General features: G+C 38.3%; 1 protein-coding gene across 1 annotated transcript in view; it reads right to left on the bottom strand.

Annotated features, from left to right (window-relative positions):
• Nucleotides 1-21,218, bottom strand: part of RALYL (RALY RNA binding protein-like) — an 825,421-nt gene that overhangs the window by 37,214 nt on the left and 766,989 nt on the right. The window contains exon 8 of the mRNA XM_010846211.1: nucleotides 3,605-3,777. Coding sequence (XP_010844513.1) covers nucleotides 3,605-3,777 — 173 coding nt within the window. The remainder of the gene's footprint in view (nucleotides 1-3,604; nucleotides 3,778-21,218) is intronic.

Below are 21,218 nucleotides of genomic sequence, written 5' to 3'. Positions count from 1 at the left end.
AGACGCTTACTCCTTGGAAGGAAAGTTATGACCAACCTAGATAGCATATTCAAAAGCAGAGACATTACGTTGCCAACAAAGGTTCATCTAGTCAAGGCTATGGTTTTTCCTGTGGTGTATGGATGTGAGAGTTGGACTGTGAAGAAGGCTGAGTGCCAAAGAATTGATGCTTTTGAACTGTGGTGTTGGAGAAGACTCTTGAGAGTCCCTTGGACTGCAAGGAGATCCAACCAGTCCATTCTGAAGGAGATCAGCCCTGGGATTTCTTTGGAAGGAATGATGCTAAAGCTGAAACACCAGTCCTTTGGCCACCTCATGTGAAGAGTTGACTCATTGGAAAAGACTCTGATGCTGGGAGGGATTGGGGGCAGGAGGAGAAGGGGACGACAGAGGATGAGATGGCTGGATGGCATCACTGACTCTATGGACTTGGGTCTGGGTGAACTCCGGGAGTTGGTGATGGACAGGGAGGTCTGGCGTGCTGCGATTCATGGGGTCACAAAGAGTCAGACATGACTGATCGACTGAACTGAACAGAGACACTCAGCATACTCATCAGAGATGCTTGGAATGGGACACTGCAATCTGCATTTTTAACTATCTGGAATGGGAGTTAACAAGCTCCAGGTACTTCTGATCCACCTTAAAGTTTGCAGAATTAGAGGAGTACTCTAATTCTTGGTCTTTAACCTCAGCTAGCTATGAACATTAACCATCAATCTTTATATATTTTCAAATTAGTTGTCTTCTATGCTTTTCATATTAGCTTCTTCAAATCTTCTCAATTCTCCTCAAACCTGTGATAATGCCCATCTCTCCTCACTCCATGGAAACAGTGACAGGCCTTATTTTCTTGGTCTCCAAGATCACTGTGGATGGTGGCTGCAGCCACAAAATTCAAAGATGCTTGCTCCTTGAACGAAAAGCTATGGCCAACCTAGACAGCATATTAATAAGCAGAGACATCACTTTGCCAACAAAATTCCATATAGTCAAAGCTATGTTTTTTGCAGTAGTCATGTACGGATGTGAGAGTTGGACCATAAGGAAGCCTGAGCACCAAATAATTGATCCTTTTAAATTGTGTGCTAGAGAAGACTCTTGAGAGTCTCTTGGACAGCAAAGAGATCAAACCAGTCAATCCTAAAAGAACTGAACCCTGAATATTCATTAGAAGGACTGAAGCTGAAGCTGAAGCTCCAATACTTTGGCCACCTGATGTGAAGAGCCGACTCATTTGAAAAGACCCTGATGCTGGGAAAGATTGAGATCAGGAGGAGAAGGGGACAAAAGAGAATGAAATGATTGAATGTCATCACTGACTCAATGGATATGAGTTTGAGCACAGTCAGGGAGATAGTGAAGGTCAGGGAAGCAGTCCATGGGATCACAGAGTTGGATACAATTTAGCGACTGAACAACTCACGCTTCAGAGATTATCACTTTCTGACTTCTAATTCGTGCTTGAACTCCTTTAAGGACCTGCCACCACATCCTCAGACTTAATACAGTTTGTTGCAATGAAACAGTGTTCCTCTTTATGTCGAAGGTTCCTAGACTTCTTTCCTATCAGCACCAGGGAGTTTCTCCATTTTTCTCACCATGTTCTCTGTCTCTCTTGGCCTCTTCCACCCGACTTCATCATAATTTAAATTCACACACTTGGGGATTTTGATTTGAAATATGATAAAAAGCATTATAAAAAGTAGATGTTTAAGCAAAGGAGCAGCATTGTCTGGGTTACAGTTTAAAATGACTTTTATCCTTCTTGTGCAGAGAATGGATTGCATGGGCTAAAGCAAAAAGATCAGTTTAGCTGTACTGGAGATGTAACTAGCTTTGGGCTACGATTTGGAGGTAGAATTAATGGGGATAGGTGGAACAAATCAAAAGTAATCTCAGTCTTTTTGGTTTTTAACAGCTGTGTGGATGATGATGCTATGTATGAGAATGAGGAATACTGGAAAGGAATAAGATGGCTGGAAAAATCAAGAATGTTTCTGGCATGTTAAGTTTCAACTGCTTATCGAACAGCTCTGAGGAGATAGGCATCTACTCGAGTCTAGAATTCCAGGAAGAGATAAGAAGTAGAAAGTTAGATTTAGAAATCTCTTGCCTATAAATAGTACTTAAAGCTCTGGTATTTGATGAAGTTACATTGGTAAAGTGTGTAGAGAGAGAAGGTGACCCACGACAAAGCCCAGGGCGACTTCAGTATTTAAAGTGGGGATGTGGAGGCAAAGTTTCTAGTACAGCTGGGTAAGAATGAGCATTTGGTATTCTGAGAAATTCTCCTAAACAGTTTCTAGCCAAATTCCACTGAGGGGTAAATTAAAATAAGAACAGAGAGGCAACCATTAGTAATGACATCATGGAAGCGTCCTGAGACCTCAACAAGAGCAGTCACGCTGAGACAGTGACAACAAAAGTCGGACTGGAATGGGCTGAGGAGCTTGTGTTGGTGGATTAAAGTCCTGCCTGAGGAGCAGCAGAGACACTCGTCAGCCTTTCATTCTAGTCCCTGCTCAATGGATTCCAGAAATCCAAACAGTCTAAAAACAGGTACTTAAACCCTTCAAACTGAGGCAGACTTTTGTAGAAATAAGAATAGTTGTTAAAGGCTCCTATCTCAAAAGCTTAAATAAAGGTACCATGCAGTTTAAACAGATTTGGAATGTTAAAAAATCAATACAGAATTCCACAGATGAAACAAGGACAGGGTAGTTACCATGCTAAAACAACAACCACAGCAAAATTACCTCAGTAACAGTGGGTATTCAAACAGATGGGAATCTGGTATTACCGAGGATTAAGTCAAGTTTAATATAAGCAGTCCATATATATTTGAGAGTTGGCAGCACACACACACACACACACACACATTTGCCTTCTCATCATTTGTATTAGTCAGTCCCCTTAAAGATAGTATATTTAATTTCATGGCTGATAAAATATGAGAAATAGCATCCTCATCAGCATATATTTACCAATATTACCAGCATGTATTTCCCTGGTGTGTTTATACAGGAAAGAACATCTGGAAATGAGCAGTACAGTTATACAACATTGGGGAAATAAAACATGTAAAGAATCAGGTCTTAAATCTACAGCTCATAAGAGCTGGTCGTCAAGCAGCACAGACACGGGATGATAAACTGGCCTCACGCTGAAGGGCAACCGTAGTGAGCAGAGTGCACAGGGCTGCTGACCATGTAACCAATACAGTCGTCATCAGTGAGTGACACTGCTAACTGGGAGGAGGGCCATGTGTCTTGCAGTAGATGACTTTTATTGCCAGGATCTCATACCCACGTGCAGCTCATGCGTAATGGCTCAAACGCAAGATTCCTGTTGTGATGAAGCACTTGAGAAGGAGAATTTTTCATCTGAGACTGCGAATATATAATTCTAACCTATAATGTTCTTGTTCATTCATTTGTTCCCTCATATTTTAAATTAGCAAAAGTATATTGAGCACTTATTATGTGCAGAGCACTGTCCATGTGTGCCTTAAGCATGCGCACAGGAGGAAGAAATAAGCCCTGGAGAATTCACCTCTGCTTTACAACGAACCGGTTGCGGACATGCCGGGACTGTTCCCTACCAGCTCGTGAGCCCCGTCCTCGTCGAAGTCCTCCTCCACGCCATCGGTCAGCTCCTCCCCGTCGGCGTCGGGCGCTCCCTCTACAGGCTCCTCCGCGGAGTGGTCCGCATTCTCTGACACACACTCATCCTGGATCAGCTCTAGACTCGCTTCCAGCTGCTTCTTCTGAGCTTCTGGAGGAGGGGGAGAAAGCAAACGACTGCTACCTTGGGGTGCTCACAAGCCACTGGATAAACCATGAAAAAGCAGACTAGGAATGGGCAAACACCGTACTATGAAGGGTGTGAGGAAGACAAAGTCATGCTAAGGTCAAATTAATTCAGTTGTGTAAATTATGTTCATATACAGGCATGTGTTTACAGGTAATCATGTGTTACAGAATTAGCGAAGTTTGGGGAATCCAGAGGGTCTGTGTATACAAAGAAACAAAGATTTACATAAACAGATTAATCTTTCTGGCTATATCAGAACGTTTCCTCTGAGGAGAAAATACAGCAAGAAAAAAGGGGGAAATCAGATAAAAGTAGAACTTGTTCACTCAAGGAAGGAGGACGAGGAAAGCTCATTGATAAGTTCAAATCCAAGTGAAAAAGACAAAAATTCACTGAGGAAAAAAGTGCAAAAACAGGTATGTTGACTGTCAGACAGCACGTCCATGTGACCAATCCTTTGATATTTTATTCTAAATTTTGTTGGGAGATGTGATTAACTGCAGTGGTTAAAATTCTGGGGTTGGAGGGCCAGGTTCAAGAGCTTCATCACTTACCAGCTTTGGGATTCTTAAATGATTAACCCTCCTTATGCCTCCATTTTCTCACCCACACAATGGGGATAGATACCACTTCTAGTAGTGAATCCAGGTGCTTAGTGATTTGCAAATAATAAGTGCTCAACAAATGAAGCTACATTCTACATGAATAGAACTCTTTCTAATACCAGGGTGTGCGCATTCCATTAACAGAAATTTGCCCAAGTTGGGAATTATGCAGACAACAAAATAATTATTTTCCCTAGTGGCTGGGTTTTATCTTTTTTGAAAAAATCAAAAAGGATTGAGTATTGAATAAATGAGATCATTCTTAGGTACTTCCTTCTCTTATTCCCATGTGTACATAACTATCCCTAAAGCTGGGTGCTTTTCACTCATTTTGGCTATTATTATTTGATCATATGGTTACCCAAATATTTGCTTTGAGTTTTAAAAGATGTTACATTTTGAGTGGGCTTATATTTTATAGCAGTAAGGATAGTTTATAGGGCCAAAATATTTTGGGGGTATTCATTCCTGGACTCTTTCATAATATGGGTTAAAAAAGAAATAAACATTGTCATATACATTGTGACTCAGAACAAATCTTTGCAAATATGTAAATCAATAAATGGATAAACACTATGTACAAATAAGCAGAGATCTTCTATAAATAATTTAAAATTGCAATAATAGTTACTTATGAAATACAGGTGTAATGTCAAGGAGATACCGTGGGTTCAGTTCGACCATTGCAAAAAAGTAAATATCAAAATAATGCGAGTCACATGAACTGTTTGGTTCTCAGTACATATAAAAGCTATGTTTACACTATAGTCTATTAAGGTGACAACAGCAGTATGTCTAAAAACAATGTACATACCTTAATTAAAAAATACTTTGTGGCTGAAAAATCGTATTCATCATCTGAACCTTCAGTGAGTCATAATCATTTTGCTGGTGGAGGATTTAAATATTTCAAGAAACACCAAGATGAGACACAAAGACACGAAGTAAGCAAATGCTGTAGGAAAAATGGTGATGACGCCTCTAAATGAGTTCTTGCATTTTACATCTTCAAGTAATAAAGTTTATGTATTGAAAAGAAGACAGAAGCGTTGTGCCCTGGCCCTGCTGCCCAGGACAGACTACTAGTTCCAGCTTAGTTATTCACCAGTGAATTATACACAGAGGATTGAGTCTGTTTTAGCTACTTGGTCAGGCCATACAAACATATTAAGCTGACCTTTCCTCAAGTACAAAAAAGCTTTCAAAATAATATGTAGATTATGAGGATTAATGAAGTTTATTTTTGGGAAGTGTTTTGCAGACTATGGAAGATAACATAAATGTGTATTGTTACATATAAAAAGGTATACATCTCATTGCGAATGTGTTAAGACAACAATAACAAAACCAACAAGTCTGAAACAAGAAGGCTGATAAGACCAGAGAATAACAGTGAAAAAACCTGTGGGACTGAGGTTATTCAGAAGAAAAGAGCTGACTGATTAAACTAAGGCTAAAAATAATTAGTAGAGGCATTTTAAAATGACAACACTTTGGCACTTTCTCTTCACATTTACTTTACATGTATAGATGCAGACTATATATTATTCCTTGATAGATTTTTAAAATCAATTTGTTAGCTTCAGATTTTTCTGTGTAACAATATGATGATGTAAACTCTGCTTTGAAAGCTATACATTTTATCTTCATTTGCATATCTGAATGTTCTGATGGAAGCAAGAGGCATAAATTCTCCCCTTTTCTCTGACATCTAAATAAATTTTACATAGAAAGTCCTATGATCACTACAAAGTGGTTACTGTTAGAGCTAACCAAGGTTTTTTTCCCTAAACCTAGAAAATTATTTATTTTATTTACAAATAGGGAAATAGGTTAAAGAAAAAAAAAAGTTTAATCTAGAGAAAATAACCTAAATATCTGGATTAAAAGAAAGGTAAATTAGGCAAGAGATACAACCAAAACCACAGTGAACTTAACTGTTACTGAAAATTGCGAGATTTTACTCATCTCGTCTCTCTTCACATATCATTGCTTTCTGCAGTTCCAGACCTTTAACTGAGGCTGACCAAGCTACACACATGTGACTAGTACCCGCTGAGAAAAAACTGTGATGAAAAACAGAGTTACCATATAATCCACTCCTGATTATACATATAATCCCACTCCTGAACATATAGCCAGAAAAGATGGAAACTCTAATCGGAAATGACACTTGCACCCCAATGCTCACAGCAGCATTACTTTCAATAACCAAGACATGAAAGCAACCTAAGTGTCCATCAACAAATGATGGATAAAGAAGATACGTCACACACACACACACACACACACACACACAATGCAATACACTTGACCATAAAAAGAATGAAATAATGCCTCTTGCAGCACCATGGATGGACCTAGAGATTATCAGACTAAGTGCTGAAAGTTGATAAAGAAAGACAAATGTCATACGATGTCACTTATATTTGAAATCGAAGAACAGTACAGAGGAACTTATGTATTGGGTTAGACAAGAAGTTTGCTCAGGTTTTCCAGTAACATCTTATGGAAAAACCTGAACTTTTTGTCCAGCCCAATACAAATAGAGAAACAAACTCACAGAAATATCTGTGGTCTCCAGAAGGGAGGGGAGGGGAGGAATAAATCAGGACTAGGGGATTAGCAGATATAAGTTGTCATATTTAAAACAGATAAACAACCAGGATTTACTGTATAGCACAGAGGACTATATTCAATATCTTGCAATAACCTATAATGGAAAAGAATAGAAAAAAAAGTATGAATCATTTTGCTGTAGACTTGGAGATAACACAATATGAAAATAAACTATATTTTAAATTAAAAAAAAAGCTAGGATGGGCAGACTAGAGAGAGCACAGAAAAGCTGTGCTCCGGCATTAATCGTGTCATATGCTCTACTCTGCTGCGTCTATATCACGATCCCTTGGAGGGCACGTGGATTTGCTACTCTGGTCCGATCTTCTACTCTTTCTCCTAAGTTTGTACTTATCACTTGATGCCCTTCCTTCTAGCCACTTTGGGTCACTACGATGCTTGTTCAAATGCTCCGGCTCTCAAATCCTGGTGTTGGCATTTTAAGACCAAAAAAAAAAAAAAGAAAGAAAGAAAATGAAGGTTTGGCATTGGATAACTATTATTTTATTAAAAAATGTTCCCAACCTTACAACTTTTCCAAGTGCCAAACTTTCTTATTTTAAATCATTGTGTTTATTCTTTTGTTATCATACATAAATGGGCTTCTGGTTAAAATTCACATTCTATTGGAAATTCATTTAATCTGGCATCTCTCTTTCTTCTCTAATGATATCAGAAATACTTGTTCTTTAAAAATCGCCACTTTTTGATATTGAAAGTTTATATATATATATAGTTCCCCGCCGACTCTAGAAAATCTGTCACAGAATCTATGCAGGACCAGATCTAGGAGCTGTGTAATTCTCATTTGGCTTTACATAACAATATGATTCAGTTATCTTTGGAATCCAAGCTGACTTTCCTGATCTTCTTAGCTGAATACAATCCCTTCTCCTTTGATTAACCAAAGCTTGGATCGAATAGCTCCCCTGTCGTCCTCTCCTTTTCTCATTAGTGTTTAAGCTTCCTTGAAACTTGAGCTATTGCTTCAAAAGGTCATTGTCACACTCTAAGCGGATAATAAAGATATTGATCTTTTGTTAAGTGAAAAATGCAATACAAGTCAGTTATCAAGAAATATTTTGATGTGCTCTGTACCCCTCACTGAATGCCTCATACACAGAAGAGAGAAGGTATTAGAGAGAATATAGGATTTGAGATCCACACTTTTGCTCATTACTAGTTCTAGTAATTGTAATTTTCTTTTCTGAAAGATGAGCATAAAAATAACATCTTTCAGAGGGTTTCAGTGTACTCAACTGAGGAGAAAGAATTGAATATGTTTTTAAAGGCTACACAAACATGCTACCTTAGGAGGTTCCAAATAATTATTGAGTTGAATCTGTATGGATTGCTTAATGGCTATAGATAAATTTTCCATGGCAAAATAATTCATCACTACTGATCATTAAGAATTATATATTACAAAGACAATTTTGGCTTTGACATGGTCCCTTAATTTCTGTTTAGACAGACGATGTTTTAAGTTACTCTGTTTTGTGTATTAATATGGAATATATGTGTAACTCCTCTGATGACCTATTTCAAAGGCAATTGTGCATTAATATAGCATATTCCAAAAAACCCTATAACATCCTCATTCATCCACTCATTAATTTGAAAGCTAAATGAACGGGAGATATTATCTGAGTTGAGAAAAAAGGCTTACTTGATTCATAGGAGTTTAACAGACATATAATCAATATGTGCTTTAGTAATGTGGTCATCACAGATTTTTGTCATTATCACTGGAAAATGTTATAATCACTAAATGGTGATAGGTTTCATGAAAAAAAACACACACACACACATGAAAGCTTATCTTGTTTATTAAACTGTTGGTTCACAATAAGCAGTTTTGATCCAGTTACTATATTGCTAAAATAGAAAGAAAGCAACTTGTTTTTTTTTTGGAATAATTATCTAATTTTACTTCTACTAGAAATGAGTAGCTTAGTAGTAGTTGTAGGTTTTTAGTTTATTCTTAATGTCATAGCAGTCTATTTATCTGCAATTCTTTTTCTACTTATTTTTACTTTTTATTGTGATCATATGTGTGTGCGCACATGTGTGCATTTATAACTCTACTACTGAAGTTTCTTTGGGTCAGAAACATTTTTATAGACTTTTTAACTCAGAGCCGTATGTGCAAATTAAATATTTGTTGAATATATTCCTGAATTTTTAAGGAGCTAAAAAATGAAAATAAATGTTTGGGCATCAAATTCTTTTCACAGAGTCAAAGCGATTTTTGAATTTGGCACCATGGTAGCAACAATATAAATTCAGCAAGAAACTAAAAGAAACCTCCTTGCCATATTCTACACAAGAGCCCCACACCGCTAAGGCAAAGTCAACTGCAGAGTGAGAGAGAGTCTCAGAGAAAAGTTGTTCACGGTTATTCTGACAGGTCTTGAGGAGAAAAATAATCTGTGAAGACTTCGGGTGTAGGTCGGAGGCAGGCTGCCTTTGAACACTGGTGTCCTCACTGACTTTTCAAGTCAGAGTGAGTGTGACCACAACATTTCTTTTGGGAGAACAGTGAGTTAGTTTTAGATTTTTAAAAAGAATATGTCAGGAGCCAACAAGTTCATAGCTTGTGCCTAAAAAGTATCTCTAATATCATATAAACTATGAATTCCAACAGATAAATGTTCATTTTGGCTGCAAGTTAGTGGGCGCTTACAAAGTGCTGACTATGGGACATTCATTACCCTTAGGCACTGAAGCGTCCTGAAGGGCAGGCTTATTTCCCATTTTCCAGAGGGAGAAAGTGAGGCGTGTAGATGTTCGGGAGGGTGGCTACAATGAGCTGGAATTCCCATCACAGGTTGTCTGACTCCACAGCCTGGGTTGTTTCCTAACATAGCTCAAGAAAAAGGCCTAATTTAACACACCGGGTGAGTGCTGAATCAGAAGCCAGACAATTTTTTTTAGGCTTAAATTTTTTTAATTTTAAAATCTTTTACTGAAGTATAATTGGTTTGCAATACTGTTAATTACTGCTGTCCGGCAAAGTGATTCAGTTACACACATATAACACAAATGTGTGTCTGTATACACTCACAGGCTTTTTAAAGAAGCATTCTTTTCTATTAGGGTTTATCATAGGCTATTGAATGTCGCTCCTGGGGCGGCAGGGACTACTGCAATGAAGCAGAAGCCTGTTTCTTGGTCCTGTATATAAAAACTGACATTTGCTGGCCCCACCCTCCCAGCTCACCCTCCCCCAGCCCCAGTTCCCTTGGCAAGCACAAGTCTGCTCTTTATGTCTCTGAGTCTGTTCCATAGACAGGTTCCTTTGGGTCATATTTTAGATTCCACATACAAGTGACACCATCTGTTGTTATCTTTCTTTTTCTGACTTACCTCACTCAATACGATAATCTCTAGTTGCATCCATGTTGCTGCAAATGACATTATTTGGTTGTTTTTGTGGCTGAGTAGTATTCCATTGTGGATATATATATATACACACATCTTTTTTATCCCTTCATCTGTCCATGGATGTGCAAGTTGTTTCCATATATTGGCTATTGTGAATAGTGTGTCTATAAACATGTGGGTGCATATATCATTTGGATTATAGTTTTGTCCAGATATATGCCGAAGAGTGGGATTGCTGGCTCGTGTGTTAATTCCGTTTTTAGTTTTCTGAGGAACATCTATGCTGTTTTCCACAGTGGCCGAACCAACTTATGTTCCTACCAACAGAGTAGGAGGGAGGAACCAGGTAATTTTAAATTCAAGAATGAAGAAGTCTGCTTAGGGATACATGTTCAAACTAAGCAGTGGCTATCAAAGGAAAAGACGTGCAAGTGACAGGTAAATACTCTGCTTAAGGAAAAATGCCTCAGGCTCTAAGAAGCCTTCAAAGGAAAGAACTTGATACTAAATTTCAATCCTCATACTCAAATGCTTTTCCTGTACATCTCATTCTATTTCAACACATATATATGATCTAGAAAACAAGTTAGAATGGTTGGGATTTATGTTAGAAGCATTTTTATTAAATTCAGTTTGCTGTAGAGCTATTATCATTAATATAACTCTGAAAATTGGTTGAGTTGGCAATTAAGTTTTTTGAAATGCTGGCTTAATTGCTAGCTAATTGCTAGCTGAATTGTACTTAGCAGATGGTTGGAAAGGATGTTGACATAAAACAGTCACATTACTCATCAGAGTCAGCTAGTATCCTGAAACCATTGTTTTTGCATTGGAAATATAAACTATATTTTTTAAAAATTCTGCAACACCTGTATATAATATGAATTTAACTCAATTATTCCAGTAAATGTCAATTAGAAAGATGTACATTTTATGACTGGCATTACTAATAATGACATAAATGAGCATTAGGGAAGCTATTCAAGAAGAATGCTTTTAGATTAAAATATTAGTTACATCAGTACATTCTGGGACAAAATGACCTCAAAGTGTTCACAAGAAGCACCCTTGGTAGTAGAGGTAACCAAAAATTCAATAAAATCATTAAAAAATTACTGAGATACTGTGTTTGTTTAAATCCCACTAATTTTAAGGAACAGATATTATTTTACTCATTTTATACATTTTATAAAGACCTTTCCAAATTTTCTGCAGCTAGTAAGTCCTGGAAATAAGTTTCTTGTAGGATGTGAACCTAGCTCTGTTAATTTCAGAGACTGGGCCCTTGGATGTTTTAGCAGTATAAATCTATGTGTCCCATGGAAGATGAATTAGGGAGGAAACAAACTAGAATTGGAGAGAACAGGTAAAAGTTCTTAAAAAAATAAGAAAAGGGCAACAGAGCATGTGAGTGGGCTTGGGTATTAGCAGTACCATTGGAAAAAAGGACAGAAACCGCATAGACTTAATAGAAGCAGAAGACATTAAGAAGAGGTGGTATAAATGCATGGAAGAACTATACGAAACAGACCTTCATACCCAGATAACCACGATGGTGTGATCACTCACCTAGAGCCAGACATTCTGGACTGCAAAATCAAGGGGGCCTTAGGAAGCAACACTACGAACAAAGCTAGTGGAGGTGATGGAATTCCAGCTGAGCTATTTCTAATCCTAAAAGATGATGCTGTGAAAGTGCTGCACTCAATATGCCAGCAAATTTGGAAAACTCAGCAGTGGCCACAGAACTGGAAAAGGTCAGTTTTCATTCCAATCCCAAAGAAAAGCAATGCCAAAGAATGTTCAAGCTACTGCACAATTGCACTCATCTCACACACTAACAAAGTAATGCTCAAAATTCTCCAAGCCAGGCTTCAACAGTACGTGAACTGAGAACTTCCAGATGTTCAAGCTGGATTTAGAAAAGGCAGAGGAACCAGAGGTTAAATTGTCAACATTCACTGGATCATAGAAAAAGCCAGAGAATTCCAGAAAAAGTTCCTGGGAAAGCAATAGAAACAGTTACAGACTTAATTTTCTTGGGCTCCAAAATCACTGCAGATGGTGACTGCAGCCATGAAATTAAAAGATGCTTGCTCCTTGGAAGAAAAGTTATGACCAACCTAGATAGCATATTAAAAAGCAGAGACATTACTTGGCTGACAAAGGTTTGTATAGTCAAAGCTATGGTTTTTCCAGTAGTCATGTATGGATGTGAGAGTTGGAACCTAAAGAAAGCTGGGCACTGAAGAATTGATGCTTCTGAACTGTGGTGTAGGATAAGACTCTTGAGAGTCCGTTGGACTGCAAGGAGATCCAACCAGTCCATCCTAAAGGAAATCATTACTGAATATTCACTGGAAGGACTGATGTTGAAGCTGAAACTCCAATACTTTGGCCACCTGATGTGAAGAGCCGACTCATTAGAAAAGACCCTGATGCTGGGAAGATTGAAGGCAGGAGGAGAAGGGGACGACAGAGGATGAGATGGTTGGATGGCATCAATGGCTCAATAGACAAGAGTTTAAGCCAGCTCCAGGAGATGGTGAAGGACAGGGAAGCCTGGCGTGCTCCAGTCCATGGGGTCACAGAGAGTCAGACACAACTCCCTGAACGAGTGAACAGCAATCAGAAAATAGAAGGTGTTGAGTAAAAGGATGCCAAAGGTCAGATTTTGCAACGCTAGTCATAGTAGGGTCAGAAGATGATGTTGAGGTCGGCAGTGTGGATGACAGGATTTGTTACGTGGTGATGTGACAGAAGTCGGACATGGAAAGAAGTGTGTATTTAGAGGAGAAAGAGGTCCGCTCTGAAAGGCTATGACTACGCTATTACAAAGAAAACCTTGCTGTTAGCCTCGGCATAACTGCTCTTTGACAGCCTTCATTCTATGGTCCTGACTTCCTTTTTCTTAGAGCGTTTACTTTAGAATCCTTGCAACTGCAGATTCTTTCTATGCTTCTTTGAAGTGTACATATTTTTACAAATCTGGCATGTCTTCTCAAGACCTGGAGGCCCTCCCTTTGAAATTTAATCATTAGAAAAAGATGGGACGACTCCTGTCTCCTGGTCTCCGTGGACCAACAGGAGCCTGACTTCCATAGGCACAGTCAGCAAACACAGGTGGCCTCATCTTATTGATCAACCTCCCTACTAATATCCTCCAATACATTTTCATCATCGCACTCTTGCATTTAAAAACCTTCCTGCCTTTTGTTTTAGTAGAGTTGAATTCAATTTCTATCCCCTATTGCAATAGTCTTTTTTTTTTTTTTGAAATTGCAATATTTTGACCCTGACCACAGCAGTCTTGAGTGAAGTCTTCCTTGTCATTTTTAACACGTGTCCAGTGACACTTATCTGATGGATGTCACAGGATCTCTCCAAGAAGTAGTTGGGAAAGCTCTGATCCATTTGCTAAAGACAACTCAATCTCATTCCTGTCACCCTGTAAATTGGGCTTCTTGAAAACAACTTTTGTAGTTAAATATTTCCATAAGATTTGTTAAGAAAAATAGCAAGTCCCACTTGCTTCACCATTCTAAGCTCTTTAAGGGCTTTGCATTTGCGTAACTAATCTGTTAAAAACTTGGCTTTGTTTCCCAAACAGGATGTTTCTATTGCTACTTCTTGATTAGTTTTATTCATTGTCTACTGACATCACCCTTGGGAAACTGGAGACTCAGTTCTCTGTCTACAAGTTCCCACTTCCCATCTCCTTAGAGAGCTATATTGTAAATTAGATTAGATCAATTTTCAGTTTTTACATAAATTTAACTATGTAAATACTTTGGGAAGCTAAGCTGTTAGTATATAATGAGTACTTTTTTCTTTCTCAAACAGTATTTTACTTTCTTTGGAGGTAAAAGAAACACCCATTTCCTTTGGGTGTTTGTGTGTTGTTAACTTAATTCTCTACGTACTTCTATGCCTCTTTGATTTGTACAAATGCTTATGTAAACTTACTGCTCCTCAGCCACATGTGTAAGTCTCATCTCAATGAACTCACTTCCCCACCTATTAGCCACCGGACCCATTTCATCTTCTTGACAAAGTCTCTCCTGGAACTTCTGAACTGGTCTCTCTGGACTCAGTTATTTCCAGGTCTCTTTCTTAACTCGTATGCTAGAATCTTCCTCACCATCATCCTCAGGATTCCCTTTGCCTTTGGATTCCCTGCTTTGGGAAAGTCATGTGTTTCCCTTTTGGAGTCTAACTCCTTGCTTTGGGAATTAGGTATAGAACTACAGCCTGCAAATACTTCTCTCAGAATTTTTAGGGCCTGTTTTCATTGCCTTCTAGCTTTTAGTGTGGCTGCTGAAAACCCCATTGGCATTCTGACTCCTGTTTCTTTACATAAAACACTTTCTGTCTCTTGTCCTCGATGTCTCTCTGGGAGCTTATAGGATCTTATCTTTGGCCCGGTGTTCTGAAATGTCACCGTTTCCTGCTTTGATGTGCATCAGTTACAGGCACTCAGGGCATCCTTTCAATCTTGTTGACTATGTTCTTCAGTTTTGGTTAACTTTTTCCCTGAAAAACTTTTTTTGGATGATCCTTCTCCCCTTTCTTTCTGAAACCCTGTTTTTCAGATATTCATCTAGTAATTTCCATACCCTTCCCTTCCTATTTTCCATCTGTAGTTTCTTTTGTATTGTCTGGGAGAATTTCCTCAATTTTGTCTTTCAATTCTGCATTATTTATTTGTGCTATCATATGTTAATTTCTAAAACCACTTTTATTTGCCTTTTAAATACTGAGTTTTAATCTTGTGCTTTTATTTCGTGAACATAATATCTTCTCTTTCTCTCTGAGGGTATTAATCAACGGTTCACTGTTTTATTTTGAAGTTTTATTCTTCCTGCTCAATCTGCTTCCTCCAGTTTTTTCGTTCTTTTTCTTTTCTTTTTTGGTATTTGGTTTTAATGTTAAATGCTTTCTGCCATCTGGTGAACCCTGTCTGCTCATATTAACAGTATTAAAATATGGATGGGCAGTTTTGTAAGAATAACGGGATCTTGTTTCTAAAGGGTGATACTGTTTCCTTGGCTTGTACCCATGCCAATGTCTTTAAATATTTTTTCTTAAGTTGCTCATATTCCCAATTAAAACCTCTTCCAGTGGCCTACCAGTAGTCTGGCAGCCGAAGGGGAAAAGAATTCTTGGAATTTCTATGCTGCTGCTGCTAAGTCACTTCAATTGTGTCCAACTCTGTGCGACCCCACAGACGGCAGCCCACCAGGCTCCCCCGTCCCTGGGATTCTGCAGGCAAGAACACTGGAGTGGGTTGCCATTTCCTCCTCCAATGCATGAAAGTGAAAAGTGAAAGTGAAGTCGGTCAGTCATGTCTGACTCTATCGACCCCATGGACTGCAGTCTACCAGGCTCCTCTGTCCATGGGATTTTCCAGGCAAGAGTACTGGAGTGGGGTGCCATTGCCTTCTTCTGGAATTTCTATAGTAACTGTAAATTTCTGCTTTTCTCCGTTAAAAACTGCCTTCAAATTTGTTAGTTGTCTATTACATCTGAAATGTGTTGTTTTCACTTTCCTAGAGGAAACTTCTTAGGGCTTCTAGTGGACCAGGAAGAGTTGGGAATGGTGACATAGAAATCTGTTTCCTAAGAGACTTTTAGCCATTTATACCCTCTTTTCCATAGGAATATGATAGCTTTGATTCTGAGCCTTTCGGGAGTTCTGTGGTTAAAACTGGACTCATTTCTAGAATGTGTTAAGTCAGGCAGAATTCTCCTTCAGCTTTCCAGCTTCTAAAATTTTGTTCTCATTCTCTTTTATGTCTAAGAATTTTCTTTTTTAAAACCTAGACATTATTTTAATGCAGTATCAGGAGGGAGCAGAGTTTAATTCACGTGTGCAGTTCAACATCTGTAACCAGACACAATACCAATCTAATCCAAAGTCTAAGTGATAGCAGTTAGGTATTCAGAACAGAACTAGCAGTCACATTATAGGCTGCAGCAGCAGATTATATCTGGAGAACCATTTTCCATTCTGAGTACCACAGTCTGCAGTTAATAAACTACAGAATACCCAGAGAAGAGGGATGACAGTGGTTCAAGATCCAAAACTAATGTACAGGAGAAGTAGCTGAAAAAATTACTGATATTTATCCAGAGTCGACAAAGCTCCATCTAGTCAAAGCTATGGTTTTTCCAGTAGTCATGTATGGATGTGAGAGTTGGACCATAAAGAAAGCTGAGCACCAAAGAATTGATGCTTTTGAACTGTGGTGTTGGAGAAGACTCTTGAGAGTCCCTTGGATTGCAAGCAGATCCAACCAGTCCATCCTAAAGGATATCAGTCCTGAATATTCATTGGAAGGATTGATGCTGAAGCTGAAACTCCAGACTTTGGCCACCTGATGCAAAACGCTGACTAATTAGAAAAGACCCTGATGCTGGGAAAGACTGAAGGCAGGAGGAGAAGGGGACGACAGAAGATGAGATGGTTGATGGCATCGCCGACTTGATGTACATGAGTCTGAACAAGCTCCAGGGGTTGGTGATAGACAGGGAAGCCTGGCATGCTACAGTCCATGGGGTCACAAAGAGTCGGACATGACTGAGCAATTGAACTAAACTGATCTAGAAAATAGAAGGCTTCAAAGATTCTTTGACCAAAATTTGAATGCAACTAAGTTGAGCGTCTATGGCCACTTATATTGACTTCTTATTCAGAAGTTTTGGAAGGGTTACAATACTATAATTCTTTTATGTATTTAATTGGCTATTACATTCTATTCTATTACAAGAAATTAGACATTCAGCTTAGTTTCAGAGGCCATAAAAGGATACATAAACCAAATGCAAACAAAGTCTATTTCAGCTCAGTATAAGGAGCACTGATGCATAAATATGTGGTATATGTTTGTAATATTCTAATTTTTGGACATTATTTTTTTTTAATCTCTATTTTTTACAAAATATATGCAGTTCAGTTGCTCAGTCATGTCTGACTCCTTGTGACCCCACGGACTGTAGCATGTCAGGCTTTCTTGTCCATCACCAATTTCCAGAGCTTGCTCAAACTCATATCCATTGAGTCAGTGATGCCATCCAACCATCTCATCCTCTGTTGTCCCCTTCTCTTCCTGCCTTCAATCTTTCCCATAATCAGGGTCTTTTCAAATGTCTGTTCTTTGCATCAGGTGGCCAAAGGATTGGAGTTTTAGCTTCAACATCAGTCCTTCCAATGAACACCCAGGACTGATCTCCTTTAGGATGGACTGGTTGGATCTCCTTGCAGTCCAAGGGACTTTCAAGAGTCTTCTCCAACACCACAATTCAAAAGCATCAATTCTTCAGCACTCAGCTTTCTTTATAGACCAGCTCTCACACACATACATGACTACTAGAAAAACCATAGCTTTGACTAGATGGACTTTTTTTGGCAAAGCAATGTCTCTGCTTTGTAATATACTGTCTAGGTTGGTCATAGCTTTTCTTCCAAGGAGCAAGCATCTTTTAATTTCATGGCTGCAGTCACCATCTGCACTGATTTTGGAGCCCAAGAAAATTAAGTCTGTCACTGTTTTCATTGTTTCTCCATCTGTTTGCCATGGAGTGATGGGACTGGATGCCATGATCTTAATTTTTTGAATGCTGAGCTTTAGGCCAGCTTTTTCACTCTCCTCTTTCACTTTCATCAAGAGGCTCTTTAGTTCGTCTTCACTTTGTGCCATAATGGTGGTGTTCAACTGTGTATCTGAGGTTATTGATATTTCTCCCAGCAATCTTGATTCCAGCTTGTGCTTCATCCAGCACAGCATTTCTCATGATGTATTCTGCATATAAGTTAAATGAGCAGGGTGACAATATACAGCCTTGACGTACTCCTTTCCCAATTTGGAACCAGTTTGTTGTTCTATGTCCAGGTCTAACTGTTGCTTCTTGACGTGCATACTGATGTCTTAGGAAGCAGGTAAAGCGGTCTGGTATTCCTATCTCTAAGAATTGTCCTCAGTTTATTGTGATCCACATAGTCAAATGCTTTAGAGCACTCAATGAAAAAGAAATAGATGTTTTTCTGGAACTCTCCTGCTTTTTCTGTGATCCAACGGATGTTGGTAATTTGATCTCTGGTTCCTCTGCCTTTCCTAAATTCAGCTTGAACATCTGGAAGTTCACAGTTCACGTACTGTTTGTTGAAGCCTGGCTTGGAGAATTTTGAGCCATTACTTTACTGGTGTGTGAGATGAGTGCAATTGTGTGGTAGTTTGAGCATTCTTTGGCATTGCCTTTCTTTGGGATTGGAATGAAAACTGACCTTTTCCAGTCCTATGGCCACTGTTGAACTTTCCAGATTTGCTGGCATATTAAGTGTAGCACTTTCACAGCATCATCTTTTAGAATTGAAATAGTCTGGCTCTAGGTGAGTGATCACACCATCGTGATTATCTGGGTCATGAAGGTCTTTTTTGTACAGTTTTTCTGTGTATTCTTGCCAGCTCTTCTTAATATCTTCTGCTTCTGTTAGGAACCTACAATTTCTGTCCTTTATCGAGCCCATCTTTGCATGAAACATCCCCTTGGTATCTCTAATTTTCTTGAAGAGATCTCTGGTCTTTCCCATTCTATTGTTTTCCTCTATCTCTCTGCACTGATCACCGAGGAAGGCTTTCTTATCTCTCCTTGCTATTCTTTGGAACTCTGTACTCAAATGGGTATAGCTTTCATTTCTCCTTTGTCTTTAGCCTCTCCTTTTCTCAGCTATTTGTAAGGCCTCCTCAGACAGCCATTTTGCCTTTTTGTATATACCAAACATACTGGCAGGATGAATTTATCCTGTGGGACTGAAGTGTGACCTCTCTAATGGTCAGGTCTAATGGGTAGGATAGGTTAGCTATTTTCACTGGAATTGTCCAAGTGAGTCTGACAGGTCACACATGAGGCCTACCACTGAGAATAAAGTTGAATTAAAGAATGCCTAATTGCCTTTTCATATCAGAGAGTCTTTGCAGGGAATTTGTTTTTTTAAAAAGAGTTCACTGTCCATTGTATGATATCGTCTTTAGTTTTATTTCTTTTTCCTTTTTACCTTTTACGGTCATTTTGCATCACTGTGTAAACCACACATAAATTGTGCTCTTCGTATGTGTCAATTTATGATTCTCTTTTAAAAGGATCATCTAAGAAGGACAATTGGAGGTAAACTGATATGTTATTTGTTGTTTATAATAATCCATAGTCACCATATTCCAAAGCAATGTTATTTGAATTATTCAAGTGGGAAAAAATAACACTTGCAGAGTGTATTCATATTAATCATGATTTTAAAGCTAGAACATATGTTTGAGGCCATAATCCCTTCCACTAGTTTTCATTTGAGGGGCCTGAGACCTAGAGAAGTTAAATGACTTGCTAAGTCATGCCTCGTGCACAGCACACAGTGTTTGAAGATTTAGAAAAATTAGTGAAAACATGACCTTGTTCTGAGGAAGTTCATATCTCAAAGGAAGAGACAAGATACTATGCAAACATCTATTAGCAGCAATTTAACACATAAAAAAATCCAAAATGATGTCATTATAACCTCATTACAATTACTCCTGATAGCTTAGGATTTCATACAAAAAAGAAAAAAATGATCCTATGACATTTGAACTCAGGACAAGTTCCACGCTGTGTGGCTTTATCCTGCTTGTAACCCTCCATCTCTTTGCTGTCACTATCCTAAGCTGGACATTTTTGTCATCAGATGGACTAAGTTGGAAATGAGAGGTCTATAAAAGAGCAATAGTGAAGAGTGAATGTTAACTACTGAAAAACTGGCCTGCAACCAAATGAACAATAAAATGAGTATCCCCTTAAATTCAATAAGGAGGTATCGGGCACTTAAAAAGATTTAAAATATTTCTCTCCACTTTCTACCATGTAGTACAGACACCGTGCAACCCTGATTTCTTTTCATAAAGAAAATTTAGAAGTGATCGTCTTAACTCCATAAATATGAATATTGTTCAGGAGACAATTACTGAGAGAATGAAATGACAAATTAAATAATTCCATTTTCTTCCTACATGTTCAAGTAGGAAAGACATAAATATCAAAGGCTTAAGCCCATCATTTTAAAGATAACTGCCTTGTGACTGGGAAAGTCGAAAAACATACAAAAATAAGGTGACAGCCTTTCATGAAAAGAAAATGCAAGCTTTGAATTTTAGTGGCATGTTTATAGATGATCTTCTAAGAAGATATGTGGAAGGCATTTTTCATTGCAGGAAACTGGAAGTTATAATATGATGGAATAAGGATCACATTTTTCTCTTTGAGGTGATTTATATTTAAATGAGTTCTCCATAATCCTTTAAACTGAAGTGCAAATTGGTTATCAAAGTCCTTTGCTGTAAGGGTTGTTTTACATAATAACGAATTTCACAGAAGTTCCTCAAAGGGAAACATTGATTCAGGCAACATCACAGGATATTTGAGTTCTGGCAACAGTTTAGATTAGTGCCATAGACAGCGCATAAAAAACTTTCTGAAATCTAAATTTCTCCATTAAGAAGTATAGGCAGCATATCTTTTCTCAATGGAAAATGTGACTGAAATTTGTAATAAAAATGATCTTATTTTGTCTATTATTTATCTATCATCTCTCCTCCACACCAACTCAGTAAAAGTTAATGAGAATCTAGGTATATGGCTTTTGATTTAAAAAGCTGGTGTCATGGAAGTCGTAGGAAGTATTTGTCTATATATGCTTACATTCCTATGGACACTAAATGGCTCCAATTGTGAAGCATTTATTCTGGGCTAGTAAGTAACTTACAT

Source organism: Bison bison, unplaced genomic scaffold (genome assembly GCF_000754665.1).
Source record: "Bison bison bison isolate TAMUID 2011002044 unplaced genomic scaffold, Bison_UMD1.0 scf7180017864233, whole genome shotgun sequence".
Taxonomy (NCBI): domain Eukaryota; kingdom Metazoa; phylum Chordata; class Mammalia; order Artiodactyla; family Bovidae; genus Bison; species Bison bison.
The sequence above is the reverse complement of the archived record's forward strand: the minus strand, read 5'-3'. Positions and strand labels throughout refer to the sequence as shown.